Source organism: Sciurus vulgaris (genome assembly GCF_902686455.1).
Source record: "Sciurus vulgaris genome assembly, chromosome: 2".
Lineage (NCBI taxonomy): Eukaryota > Metazoa > Chordata > Mammalia > Rodentia > Sciuridae > Sciurus > Sciurus vulgaris.
Window position 1 is genome coordinate 184,155,425 of NC_136462.1, and position 14,588 is coordinate 184,170,012.

The 14,588-nt window shown below is 38.3% G+C and overlaps 1 protein-coding gene across 10 annotated transcripts in view; it reads left to right on the forward strand.

The window, feature by feature from the left end:
• Positions 1 to 14,588, forward strand: part of RALGAPB (Ral GTPase activating protein non-catalytic subunit beta) — a 101,263-nt gene that overhangs the window by 61,453 nt on the left and 25,222 nt on the right. For 6 of the 10 annotated variants that reach the window (XM_079126194.1, XM_079126191.1, XM_079126192.1 and 3 more), the window contains 5 exons: positions 1,398 to 1,549; positions 5,913 to 6,100; positions 8,539 to 8,669; positions 10,106 to 10,258; positions 12,202 to 12,411. In XM_079126194.1, coding sequence (XP_078982320.1) covers positions 1,398 to 1,549; positions 5,913 to 6,100; positions 8,539 to 8,669; positions 10,106 to 10,258; positions 12,202 to 12,411 — 834 coding nt within the window. The remainder of the gene's footprint in view (positions 1 to 1,397; positions 1,550 to 5,912; positions 6,101 to 8,538; positions 8,670 to 10,105; positions 10,259 to 12,201; positions 12,412 to 14,588) is intronic. The other 4 variants (XM_079126197.1, XM_079126195.1, XM_079126199.1 and 1 more) reach the window with 1 other exon arrangement.

Below are 14,588 nucleotides of genomic sequence, written 5' to 3' on the forward strand. Positions count from 1 at the left end.
CCACATCATGTACAACCATAAGAATGGGAAGTTATACTCCATGTATGTATAATATGTCAAAATACACTCTACTGAAAAAAGGTACACTCATACATTGCTGGTGGGATTGCAAATTAGTGCAGCCACTCTGGAAAGCAGTGTGGAGATTCCTCAGAAAGCTTGGAATGGAACCACCCTTTGACCCAGCTATCCCACTCCTCGGCCTATACCCAAAGGACTTAAAATCAGCATACTACAGAGATACAGCCACATCAATGTTCATAGCTGCTCAATTCACAATAGCCAGATTGTGGAACCAACCTAGATGCCCTTCAGTTGATGAATGGATAAAGAAACTGTGGCATATATATACAATGGAATATTACTCCGCCATGAGGAATGACAAAATTATGGCATTTGCAGGCAAATGGATGAAATTGGAGAATATCATGCTAAGTGAGATAAGCCAATCTCAAAAAACCAAAGGACGAATGATCTCGTTGATAAGCAGATGATGACACATAATGAGGGGTGGGAGGGGGGCAAGAATGGAGGAAGGAGGGACTGTGTAGAGGGAAAAGAGGGGTGGGTGGGGGGGAAGGAAAAAATAACAGAATAAATCAAACACCATTACCTTATGTAAATGTATTATTATACAAATGGTATGCCTTTACTTCATGTACAAACAACATGTATCCCATTTGTTTACAATAAAAATAAGTTTTAAAAAATACACTCTACTGTCATGTACATCTAAAAAGAAAAAATAAAAAAAATCTTAGTCACTTTTATTATGGCTTCTAAAGTCATGATACTAGAAATTGCTTAAAAATGTTGATCACTAGCTTGTTGCGATAGTGCATACCTATAATCTAAGTGACTCAGGAGGCCAAAGTAGGAGGATCACAAGTTCAGGACCAGCCTCTGTAACTTAGTGAGACTCTGTCTCAAAATAAAAAATAAAAAGAAATGTGGATGTAGCTCAGTTGTAGAATGCCCTGGGGTTCTGTTCCCATTACTGCCCCCACCCCCCCCAAAAAAAAAAAAAAAATCACTCATGAGCTTCCCTTTGATATATTAGATAATCTAATATGTCTTAAACCATCCAAAGTTTAAGTGAATTACTGTTCTCTTGAATGATCCATAAGTTTTTAGGAATTATGACTGATACGATTGAATTAATTTATTTTTACTAAGTATCTACTCTGTGAACTTGCAAATTTAATTCTTTAAAGAGAAATTTGGAGAGAAGGTAAAAAATTTATTATGTTACTATGATATTAATGTATGCCTAGTAAAGAAAATTAGAACCTGAAGCTCCATCATCAAAATACAACTGTTGTTACCATTTTGCTATATTCCTTATTTTCTCATAAAAATGTGTATAATAAAAATTGGTCTCCCTTTTTTGCTTCTAGGACTGCCTCAAGGAAGTACTGGAGATTGTGGAACTTGGTATTTCAGGAAGTAAGTCCAAGAACAGTGAGCAAGAAGTCAAGTACAAAGGAGATAAAGAGCCAAACCCTGCATCTATGAGGGTAAAGGATGCTGCTGAAGCCACCCTGACATGGTATGAAAGTGACTCAAAGACTGAGCTTAGGGTTAGCAGTAGTCATGCTGTTTCATCTTTTCCCCACATGTTCAAGCATTAAGTGACTCAGAGTATCCATTAAGTGGATACTTTGTCTCCAAAAATAAAATGGAAAGGAGATACTCTGGTTTTTTTTTGTTGTTGTTTGTTTGTTTTAACCTGTGTTTTATATCAAAAGAAACTAGGAACTTGGGGCAAGAGTTTAGGTTCTTGTTTTTCTATACTGGTTGATATTAATTTATGCCGGGTCATGTTGGAGCTAGAAAGGACCTTGGAGAGACTTATTTCACCTCCTCAATGTGATAACTGAGTCCAGAGAGGAGCTGTGTCTGTCTGTGGTCACAATATCAGATCTCCTGTTGCCCAGTTCTGTGGTCATGATCTCTGTTATACCATTTATATTATATGTTATAGGTTCATTCAGCCAGGATTTATTAATTCCCTGTAAAGAACTGATAATAGATTGCAAAGAGAAATCAGATTCATTTCCAGCATTTTGTCCAGTAAGGAAGATAAGTTATGAACACAAACTGCTATAATACTAGGTAGGTACTTAGGGCTCCAAGAGAAGAGGTACAAAGAAAGCACTGGGGTTTTGGAAGGAGAAAAGGGTACTTCTTGATAGTGGGAAATCAAAGCAACATCCATAGGGAAAATGACATTGAAACTGACTGAGGAAATAAGTTTGAGCTATCAACCAGATTACAAGGCAGTTGAGAAGATGCTGGGATGGCTGTGTCAAGCGTTTTGGTAGAAAAGGAACAAAGACAAAGGCTGGTGATAAAGAGTTAAGTGGGGAAGATTACATGGAGTCACAGGAGTGATGAATAGAGGGGGCTTATAAAAGGGCAAGTGTGGATTGAAGACCTAGAAAAATATAAAAGCATAAAGGAGGACTGTCCAGCCAGTGTGGGTTGGCTCATTTTGGTCTTAGTGAAGTGGCAAGTAAGACTGCTTTAAGATTTGCACGTAAATCAGCCCCTCCCAGAATCCCATCAGGCTAGGCAGACACCATGGCACCAGACTGTAATCCCATTGACTCAGGAGGCTGAGGTAGGAGTATTGCAAATTTGAGGTCAGCCTTGACATTTGGTGAGACACCCATCAACTTAGTAGGATGCTGTCTCAAAATAGAGATGGGTAGATGTAGCTCAGAGGTAAAGCACCCTTGAGTTAAATTCTCAGTACCAAAAAGAAAAGAAAAAAATAAAACAAGATTCCAGCAGCCTTTGGGTGTTTGTGGTCTTACTTGGGCTGTGTACAGTGAGGTTGGATTTGTTTCTGTTCCTCATGGGCTTAGGTCATTCAGTAAATTTTTAATAGGATGCTTTCTTTAGCTTAATCTTACTCTTTTTGTATAATGCTGGACTTTAAGTGACTCTGTGGAGGTTTGGCTAATAGCTAGAAAATCATTAAAATGTGAGTGCAGCTATTGAAGCTTATGTAGATAATAATAGGAGTTCAGAGAAGAGACCGTGTGTGGCCTGGGGTAGCCTTAAAGTGTCACAGAATTAGGCATGTGCCGTGCAGAGGAAAAGGACATGGAGAGAAATGGGAAGGACATTTCTCACTGGAAATTCTTCATGATACTATACTAAAATAAGTTTGCCCCATCCTAGCCTGGGTGGGGTGTTCCTTTGAGAGCATGATTGACAGTGAGAACTGGATATGTGCTCAGGGTAAGTGGAATACTGGGGTGCTTCTCCCCAACCTGAACAGCAGCTATCTAGATGGCTCATCTCTTTCTCTTCTTCACCCTTGTCTCTGCTGGCAGCTCCACAGATGGTCTGTCTAGTTGCCAGTCTTGAAGAGTGCACAGAAGCTTTCTATCATCATGGAACATGCCCCCAACCAAATCTCTATTCTGTCATGGTTGCTGCATTTTCAGTATCACTCTTGTTTTCTGGTTATATAAACACAGAACTTCGACTTGTTCTCAGATTTATATCTCATTCCCCACTTGAGACCAGCAACTGAATCTGATAGACTTGACTTTTGTAAAGTGTTCCCTTCGTCCCCTCAAACCTCAGATAGCATCCTATTCCAGGCCCTCTTTTCTTCTTGCCTGATTTTCCTGTTTTCAGCATCGTAATGCTTCCTGTTTATCTCGCTAAATTCTGCATCTGTAAGCACAATTTTTATTCTGCTGCTTGAGTGATTGAAAGTTTTGAGTTGATATGTTTCCTGTCATGTTGTCTGAATTCTTTGGTCTGAATTTCAAGAGGACAAATCTTTCTAACCACTGCTCCCTAGCACACCCCTGCCATGGTCTTGTTATTTGTGAGCTGGGCATACTCTTACCTGCTTATGCTCCCCTCTTGAGCTTCAGGGCCTCTCTCCTCCCTAGGCCACAACCTCCACTATTCAGTGCTTACATCTAATCTAGCTACCTCCATGGGACCCTTTGGGTTATTCTGCTTCTGAAGGAAGATTACTTTCTGCATCTCGGTGCTCATTCTGTCTGACCCTATCACACAGCAGGGAATTCTATACTATCAAGACTATACTTGGTTATATTTGATACATACTACTGTTATCTCCAGTCTGGGTGGAGACTGGATTTCTGTCTTCAGTAATACTCACACTGCAGATTTATTGAGTCTGTCTTGTGTGTTTTAATCAAAATCATTGATAAAAATATTAAAGAGACAGACCCACAAAGCATATCAGCAGGATAAGCTCCTTCAGGTTCACATGGATTTTTAAATCTTACCTACAAGTTTATCATGACACACTGTTAAATACTTGTTGTGATTGTAGGGGTAATTGCCTACTTTTCTAGTCAAATCACTGTCAAGAGAAAATGTGGTTAGGCTGGTATGATTTCATCTCAGTGACCTATTGGATAATATCGTAGATTCTTAGGTGGAGCACAAGCTCATTTGGCCCATAGACTTTGTGTCATCCATCTCTGTCCAGTTTTAGAATCAAAGCCATGTTTTCTCATTTACTGATCTCCTGATATTTCACCTGTTTTCCATGAATCATTAATGACCTGAACTAATCGAAGTGTCTTGGTCCTTAAAATTCTTAAGATAATTCTTCTAGGAGGAGAGAAAGTGGAAGGAAAATGTCTGTTGAACTATGTCAGCTTCCATTATCAGAGATTTTTGGGTTCTAGCCTTAGAATGAGAGAGAGGAGGAGAGGCCACTCAAGCTGAGGTTGGAGTGATGAAAGTGGTGCTACGGAGTCCTGTGAGTTTTCCAGTGAGATGCTTATAAGGTCAAGTGATGTTAGAGCCACAGGTGGAACCTTCATATTTTAATTACAGAATACTTTCCCCTGAGCTTCAATTTCTTACTGTAAGTGGGAATAATAATGATACCTATCTCAGGGTTGTTATGAAACTACATGAAATAATATATAAATGTGCCTAGAACAGTACTTGGCACAAAGCAAGAGCTCTGTAAGTTATTGATATTCATTGAATGCATGTAGAAATCTCTGTAAATAAACATTTCTGAATGTTAAGGCTGTGGAATTCAATTTTTTCATATAGTTTTTAATTTAATAATTACATTAGTTTGGTGAGATGTAACTTTTAGTGCCTCAAGTTCCCTATCTGTAAAATGAGGATGTATCTACTGCTGGCCACACAGTGAGAAGGCAGCAGGCTTTGGTTTCTGGCCTCTTGACAGTCACCTATCTCTTCTGAGCCTGAGTTTTGTCATCAGAAATGTGAGGGGGTTTGTCTGATCTCTAGACCCTTTTCTAGGCTTAGAAATAATTAGCTAGCATAATCCTGAAGCCTGGAGCATACAAATAGATTTTAATATCTTTAGGAGTTTCATGACTTGGAAATGTGGTTAGTAATATTCTGGGGTGCAAATTCTGAGAGAAATTAGTTTGCAAGAGTTTTTATTGGAAAGTACTCTTTGTATTACTCCCTGCAGGGGAACGGAGAGAGCAGGACTAGGCGAAGGAGGAACTGAACTGTGATGCAGGTGCAGCAAAGCACTTTGGAACTTGCTTGGCCCTTCAGTGTTCTCTCGGGCTGGGATGAGGGGGTGTGGACTTTATAACCCTGCATCAACTATTCATTGGACTGGCACTCATGAAGGAGTGTATTTTACTGGCCAAGGGCAAGTCCTGGAGAGGGACTCAGCTGAAAGCTGTGGCCATCATCTTTCTGCAACTGGTGGAATGGGCCTTTCAATCTTAGGGGGTATAATCTGCACAGCACACCATAATATTCACCACAGAGAGCACATCTGACCTCTGAAGAGGAAGTAAGGCCATGGTCAATTAAAATTCAGATGAGTGGAAGTACATACAGATGGATGCGTGAGGTAAAAAGAGTTTGCTTTGGGAATTAATTGTTCTCTGTTTCATTCTCCATAGTATTATGCAGTTGCTTGGTGCATTTCCTTCACCCAGTGGTCCTGCCTCTCCTTGTAGTCTGGTGAATGAGACTACTCTCATCAAATACTCCAGGCTGCCAACTATAAACAAGCATAGTTTCCGGTACTTTGTCTTGGATAACAGTGTCATCTTGGCAATGCTGGAGCAACCGCTTGGAAATGAGCAGAGTAAGTTGTAGCACTTTGAGACTTTTCTACTGCTAAATCAGTGTGTTTATCACTACTGTCAGTGAAGGAAAAGACTGACTTCCAAGTATTTATGCGTCTGTCAGAAGGACTTAGAACTGTGAGGCAATAGCACCTGAGAAATAGTTAGAAAATGGATTGTATGTACTAAGTAGAATCATTAAAGGGTCTTTATGTGTTTCTGAAATATCAGAAAATGACTATAGTTTTATAAAAAATTTATGTTAGTGGGATGTTTTATGTTTACTGTGGCTAAGAATCATTGTCATTCTTTCTTCCCTTGTGATTTTGGCTTCTGTCCCTCTGCTCCCTTACCCCTTGCCCCTTGTTCTATTTCAGTTATTGCCACCCACACGGACTAGAAATTTGAGACGTTATCCTTGCCTTGCTCCTCTTGTTACTCCATTACATAATTAGTTGTCACATTTCTTCTTCCCCCGTAGCTTTAAAAAAAATTTTTTTTAGTTATTGATGGACCTTTATTTTATTTATATGCAGTGCTGAGAATTGAACCCAGTGCCTCACACATACTAGGCAAGTGCTCTACCACTGAGCCACAACCCAGCCCCTAGTGACTCCTGACTCTTTCCTTTCCTTCCAAATGCAGGGCTTTATTATTTCTTACCTAGATTACTATAATTGCTTTCTACCTGGTCTGATTCCCCCTTGTCAATTCCAAAGTTTGTTTACCCTTACCTGCACTCTACTTGCTGTCACCATAGAGTTCATCCTTAAATACAGACATGACCTTCATGATTTTTCATTGACACAACATGTTGTCCTCCCTACGTTCCCCCCAGTTATAAAGTATCTTGAAGTATGTGATTACTGCTGCAACCCAGATCATTTCAATGTGAATTGTCATCAGGCCATATGTAAAGACATTGTTTTTTCAAAGAGTACCATGTTGCTAGGAAGGCAAAGAAAAGTGAAAGTTACAGAATCTGTGGACATGAAAGGACCTAGAGGCAGGGTGTGGAGGCCCAAGCTTATAATAGTAGCTACTTGAGAAGCAGATGCAGGAGGATTGCAAGTTTGAAGTCAACCTGCGCAACTTAATGAGACCCTATCTTAAACTAAAACCAAAAATAAAAATGGATAAGGGTATAGCTTAGTGGAGAGTGCTTGTTTAGCATGTGCAAGGCCCCGGGTTCAATCGCCAGTACTGAAATTAGTCAGTCAATAAAAGGACCCAGGGAATCACTTGGGGTACAGTTCCCTTATTTATAGGTGAAGATACTCAGGCTCAGAGAGAGTATGTGATTTGTCCATATATGATAAGAAGTACATGGTTTGGCTAAGACTTGAGCCTAGGTTTTCTAAATACAGTACTTTCCCTTTCTGTTGTTGTCCCACCATGATAGAATTTGCTCAGTGAGTAAAAACACCTTCTTGTTTTTGCACAGGTGAACATAGTCTTAGATTCCCATGCAAATTTTGTTGAGTATGAGTAGGATCTTATAATTCCATAAAATGAAAGTGAGACTGTCTTATAGTTGGGGATAAAAGAATACCATCACAGATTCCCATGACATTGTGGTAAGATTTAGTGATTCTAATGTGAAATAGAATGGGGCCATTTATCCTTGCCCACTCCAGAATGCTGGTCCCAAGTCTTTCCGTAGGCATGTCTTCTTTATCCCTGACAAGCCCAAGGCTTGCTTGGCCTTCTCTGGCCTTTTCCCATCATTAGTGATTCCTTCAGCCTCCTACTTCCAAACTACATGCTGAGGAATCTGTAATATCCCAGTATCACCTTTGGGCATCCTGGCCCTTTTCCTTTTTCTAGGCTTTTTATGTTTTTATTTATTTATTGTTTTTAGAATTCTGTTACTCTCATTTCAAGTAATATCATCATATAGGAAGTTTACCAGAAATATAAACAATTGAGTCAGGTATGGTACACACACCTGTAATCCCAGTTACTCAGGAGGTTGAGACAGGAGGATCTCAAGTTTGAGACCAGCCTGGCCAACTTAGTAAGACCCTGTCTTAAATAAAAAACAAAATAGCTGGGGATATAGCTTGGTGGTAGAGTGTCCTTTAGTTCAGTCTCCACTACTGCAAAAAAAATAAAAAAATAAAAGAGAAATTGAACAAGTCTGACTCTACATCTGAAATAAAAGAAGAAAATAAAAAAGATCTGGGTCATTAAGGAAGACACTTCTGAGTTCTTATACTCCATTTTTCAATAAATTTAAGTTAAAAATTAGGAGTGGTTGGTACAAGTAAACTAATAGCACTCATGGTACTTTGGCAGAAACCACAAGGGGAGTACGAAGGATTGATGTTTAGGAAACACTGAGTTAAGGACTTGGATTATAAGAAGCTCTGTAGTTGTTTAAAAAAAAAAAAAAAAAGTTTTTTTTTAAATGATTTGTGTCTGAAATAAAAACTTTTACACAAATATTTTGTCTTAGATGATTTTTTCCCCTCTGTCACTGTGCTGGTTCGGGGAATGTCTGGAAGACTTGCTTGGGCACAACAGCTTTGCCTTCTACCCAGAGGAGCAAAAGCAAATCAGAAGGTATCCATCAGAAGTTGCAGGGAAGTGAGTGCCGGGGGCGGGGGCGTGTGTGTGTGTGTGTGTATGTGATGGTTTAAAGGTTAAATAACATTCCAACAAAAATCATAGATTGGGCTGGGGATATAGCTCAAGTTGGTAGAGTGCTTGCAAGGCCTTTGGGTTCAATCTCCAGCACCACAAAAAAAAAAAAAAAAAAAAAAAAAAAAAAAAAGAAAATGAATATTCTGATCCCTGTCCAGGTCCTCAGTCAGTGGGTTCACATCATAATTGCCTTAGGAACCTAGAATTTCAGATCTACAGAATTACTTCTTAAAGGCATCTTTAAGGCAGGTGTATTTTCCAAAATCTTTCCAGGTGATTCCAACCTCCACTTAGGAATAAAGGCTGCTATTCTGAACAGCAATCCCAGGGTTTTCTATACAATTTAAAGTAAAATAAAATAGAAATACATACTATACATGGAAAACATTTGGCCAGACTTTTGATGTAAATAGCAATAGGACTTAGTTTCAAATTGTTTTACCTGATTTATTCCATGTAATAGGGAATAAGCTGTATTTAATGCAACTTTTTCTCTTATGACATTTGTAATTGGATAATAAGGAAAAAAATTTAAATCAACTGTACTCTCCAGAGGGAGATAGCTACAGTTAATGTTTTCGTGGATTTCCTTCCAATCTCTTACTGCACACAGTTATACTTAAATCATTTGGTATACTGCACTTTTCACTTATTACTTGTAAGCTTGTACTTGTATTACTGAAAATTATATCCATACACTTGGAACATGTGCCTAAAATCATTTAACATCCTAGATGTATCAGATGGGCTGTGTTTGTTATCTTATGAGGAGCAGATTACATTCTGTCAGCAACTCTGTAAGCCTTTAAGACTGAAGCAGAAGGGAATCAGGAAAGGAAGTAGAATGTATTGATAGTTCAGTATATACTATGTACATATTCGTGCAAGGTTTTAGAGCCTTGAAGACCTAGATATGGTGCTCATACTCCCCTAATTAAGCCACTTAAGGTTCTTATCGAACTCACTTTTTAGAGATACCCTCAGGGATCTGAACTTGCATTTTATTATATGGAATGATTTGAGAACTCTTGGGGAAAAAGGAAGTTTGAATCTTAAAGCTCTGAAATGTCTCATCCTTTGGCTTATCACTGAATGTGGGAGATTTAGGCTGAGGCTATAGAGGTCCACATCCTATTCATCAGTCGCAAAATCTATAATAAGTTGATGGACATTTTTAGAAAAATAAAATAAAATTGAGTTTGCAGATGTTTAGGGTGCCTATCTTTATCATTAGTTGTAGTATTTGTGGATTCTTAGTAAGTTTTTGTGACATGTAATCCTAGGAAAACAGGTATCAAAGCAGAGCAGGAAACACGTCATTACAAATGGATATTGGATCATATGAAATAAACATAATGTTATTTGTATTATTGTAACAGCTTTTTGTGCCTGAACCTCGCCCAGTTCCTAAAAATGATGTTGGATTTAAATATACCGTGAAACATCGGCCATTTCCTGAAGAGGTGGACAAGATACCTTTCGTGAAAGCAGACTTAAGCATTCCAGATTTGCATGAGATTGTCACTGAAGAAGTAAGATAAATATCTCTAGCAGTTGTTCAGGGTGTGAATATAAACATTCATTATGTGTGTGGGGGTGCATCTATTAAAATACAAAATTAAGGATTTAAGGATTGAACCCAGGGTCTTACCCATGGTAGGTAAGTGGTCTGCCATTGAACTTTGTCCCCAACCCTGAACATTCTTAAATGACTTTTGTGTTTAAGACTAGCTTTAGCATTACCAGTGGTGGTTCATAAGATGACTTGGGTTGCTGATACCCAGGAAGCAAGACAAGTGTAAATTGGGACTAATAGAAATTGACTGTTCACTAGTAGGTTTCAGTGGTTTAGTGATAAGATCAGATTCTGGTACTGGAGGATTTTTGGAGAAGGGAGACCAGTTCAGAGACCAACTGATAATCCAAGCAGGAGAAAGGAAGGATTGTTACTGAAAGTGAAGTTTAACATATACAGTGTATTGTGAAGGTAGAGTCAAGCAATTTGGGTTGATGAGGAAAGGGAAGGAGCCAAGGAGTTTTAGGTTTTGAGCCTGAGTGATAGATATTGGTGCCATTTACAGAAATATGGGTGTTAGGAAGAAGATAGGTTTGGGAAGATGGGAAAAATTTTAGTTGTAGATTGATTTAGATAATTAGACTAAGTGACTGGTCTCTTAGGTCAAGAGAGAAGAACCTCAAGAAGCAGATGGCAGAGGTATTTTAGGTGAGAGAATAGAGGGGCAGAAATGGAGGAAGGGATAACCCGTCAATGCTGAAGAGATCAGGGAGAAGGAAGAATAAGAAAAGGTTGGATTTTGGTATGAAAATGTAAGCAACCTTTGAGAGCAGCTTCAAAGGTGTGTGAGGTGGGAGGCAGAAAATGAGGGGTTAGGGAGTGAATGATTAATGAGGGCAAGGCAGTGAATATAAATTATATTGTTAGCAGAAAAGAGGAGGGTGTAGAATGGGTAATATCATGAAGAAATGACCTAGCTAAAGAAAGGAAAGGATGGGAGGAATATTTTGTGCTTATGGAGAAGGCATGAGGAGAAGGCATGGGGGTTTAAGTTTAGTTGGGGAGCAGAAGCCAGAAGGATGCCAGTGGCATGGAAAAATAGGAGGGGCTAAATGTCCCTTGGCGATGGTGAGGCACAGGTTCAGAGAGTGCAGGAAGGGAATTTAGGATTGGAGCAGGAATTCCAGAGTTACAGCCTTTAAAGTAGGTTACTTCTTAGGTTCAGGATATGCTGATGGGTGGTAAGTTGTAAAGGTTGAGGAGGTCATTGAGTTAAGCCAGGTTGTTAAAAGGATCATTGCTTACCAGAGGATGGAAATTTAAAATAGGATTGATCAGAAAGGAAAGAAGGGGTCAGGTGGAATCTCCAAGACTAAAGCAAGGAATCCACATGGATAAGATCTTTAAATCATGAGGCCAGCGGTCATGGTGTTGCCTGCCTGTAATCTGGGGAGGCCGAGGCAGGAGGATTGCAAATTCGAGCTCAGGTCCTATCTCAAAATAGAATTTAAAATGGACTGATGTAACCCAGTGCTTACCTAGCATATGTAAGGCCCTGGGTTCAATTCCTAGTATTGCAGGGCAAGGGGGAGACACAATAACAACAACATAAGATGAGTCGATGATGCAGGCTTAAGGTAGGTAGTGACCTAGAAGTGGAGATGGAATAAATTCTGTCCCCTTTCGTACCTATTTGAAGAGGAGCAGAGATGGAATGGTATTATTTACAACCAGGAGATGAAGGAGCAATTATGAAGCTATGGGGAAATGTTTTTAGTGTAGTTTTAACCTTGCAACACATTTAATTATATGCTTTATATTGAACTGAAGTACAATATTGATCACTGAAAATTATCATCATATTCTTCATTACTTTTAACTGTATTTTTATTTAAAATTAAGAGTAACCTATTATTTTTATAATAATTCCCCCAAAATGAAATATTTGGTTTATTTCAGTTAGAAGAGAGACATGAAAAATTAAGGAGTGGCATGGCCCAGCAGATTGCTTATGAGATACACCTGGAGCAGCAGAGTGAGGGGGAACTGCAGAAGAGAAGCTTCCCTGACCCCATTACAGACTGCAAGCCCCCGCCTCCTGCCCAAGAATTCCAGACAGCCCGCCTTTTCCTCTCACACTTTGGATTTTTGTCCTTAGAGGCATTGAAGGTAATTTTCATGAAGTTTAGTGAATAAGTATATTCATATTAACATTCAGCCTGTGATAACTGTTATATTTTATGAGCACAGAAGAAAAAAAATAAAAACTAGTTACAGACTTACACTGCGTGGGAGTAAATGAGATTCTGTACCGCTACAGGTTATAGCATGTACTCCCAGGACAGTTCACCTCATGATCTCATTCAGATTTCTGTTCGAGGGAACTACTTTGACAATATACCTAGCTCTGGATTTTCTTGGACAATGCAGGACCCATGTTGCACATATAAGTGAAATCTACAGATAATTAGAAAAGGAATGTTAAAAATCTTCCCATAATAAATTTTATTACTCCAAGTGTGGGCTAGAGTTGATTTAATTTGTTTATATCACTTTTTATTAAAAAGAATAAAGTAATTCTGTAATATTTGTAAGCCAACCCCTTCTTGTGTTATATGGTTGGTTAAGGTCAGACTGTCTAGGTTTATGTCCTGGTGTCACTGCTTGCAGCTATGTGGTCTAAAATGAGTTACCTGGCTTTCTTAGTTCCTTCCTTGTAAGGTGGGAATGATAAAACTGTCCTATCTCACTGGTGAAGAGAAGATTAATGCATGTAAAGTTCTTCACGTAGTACTTAACACAAAGTAAGCCACCCTGTAAGGTATATTGCCTTTATTCTTAATTCCATTATTTTAAAATAATTTATCTTTAAATTGTTTTTAAAACACTATTCTTGTTTTACAGATATAGAAATAGACTTTAAAATGTGTAATAAAGATGAATTGGGGGTTTATTCAAAGGCCTGTTTGTTTTGAAAAGTACAGCTGAAGATTGTGAGGCAAGATGTTGCTTATTGCCAAGGTTGTCCTCTGCTCCTCCCTAGCAACTACCTGGCCATAGGCCATTTAACTTTTCTAGGAAAGCAGGAAGACATTGCTGTGTGATTTTGGATTTTAGCTTGTGGAAAGAAATATTTTAATACTGTTGAAAACCGAGTTTATGATGGGGAGTATGAACATAAAAACTCTTAAAATGCAGAATGAAAGAACAGAAAGAGGAAAATAACAAAAAAAATACAGTGGTAAATAGGAAAAGCAAGAAGCACAGATCTAGTATTCTGATGACCAGTGATATTCCTAGTAGAGAAAACTGAACAGAGTAGAGCAGTTAATAAAAATATGGTAGAAGATCATTCTATCCTGTGATGAGGACCCCTGATAGCCCTGAGATTGTGATTTTTTCCATTCATGCTGTCTGTTTTAGTTGAAATCTTTAACCTTTCAAGAATATTTTCAGCCAGGCCTGATGGCAGTAGTTATCTCAATTACTTCGTAAGCTGAGGCAGGAGGATCACAAGTTCAGGATCAGCCTATGCAACTTAGACTCTATTTCAAAATAAAATACTAAGGACTGAAGTTGTAGCTCAGTGGTAGAGCACTTGCCTAGCATGTATGAGGCCTTAGGTTCAATCCCCAGCACTGAAAAAAAAAAAATAATAATGATAATAACAGTTTTCTTCCTATCTGAATATAGGAAAAAGTCAAGGAAGGAACCTGGTTTATTTTATGAAGATTAGCATATTTCTAATTACAAACATGACAGCACATACAGAAACCAACAACTACAAATCAGTCTTCCTTATGAATACATGTAAAAAAAGAAATGCTAGCTGAAGTTTGAATTAATAGCATGTTAAATGAATGACTTTTCATGACCAAAATTTATCTTAGGAGCTCAAAGAGAAATAATTATTGTGAAACATTAGTAAAATTTTTAAGAAAATAATTGATTCTGTAGGCTTATCAGTTAATAAAACAATGCATCAGTATTTAATACACTAATATTCTGATTAAAAAATATTTAGTACTATTAGTCCTTACTAAAGATCCTTATTAAAGATCTCTCTAGGGCTGGGGAGATAGCTCAGTCGGTAGAGTGCTTGCCTTGCAAGCTTAAAGCCCTGGGTTCAATCCCCAGCACTGCAAAAAAAAAAAAAAAAAAAGAAAGAAAGATCTCTCTAAAGGGAGCCCAGGAGTAAACTGGAGACACCTTTTGTGAAAATCAGAGGTAATGTCATCTTTGACTACTATTTAATAGTGAGGATTTTTTAATGAATGAATTTTTAAAAACTTTTTGGTCTTAAATAATTATAGGTTAGTAGGAAATTGTAAAATAAAAGTGCAGGG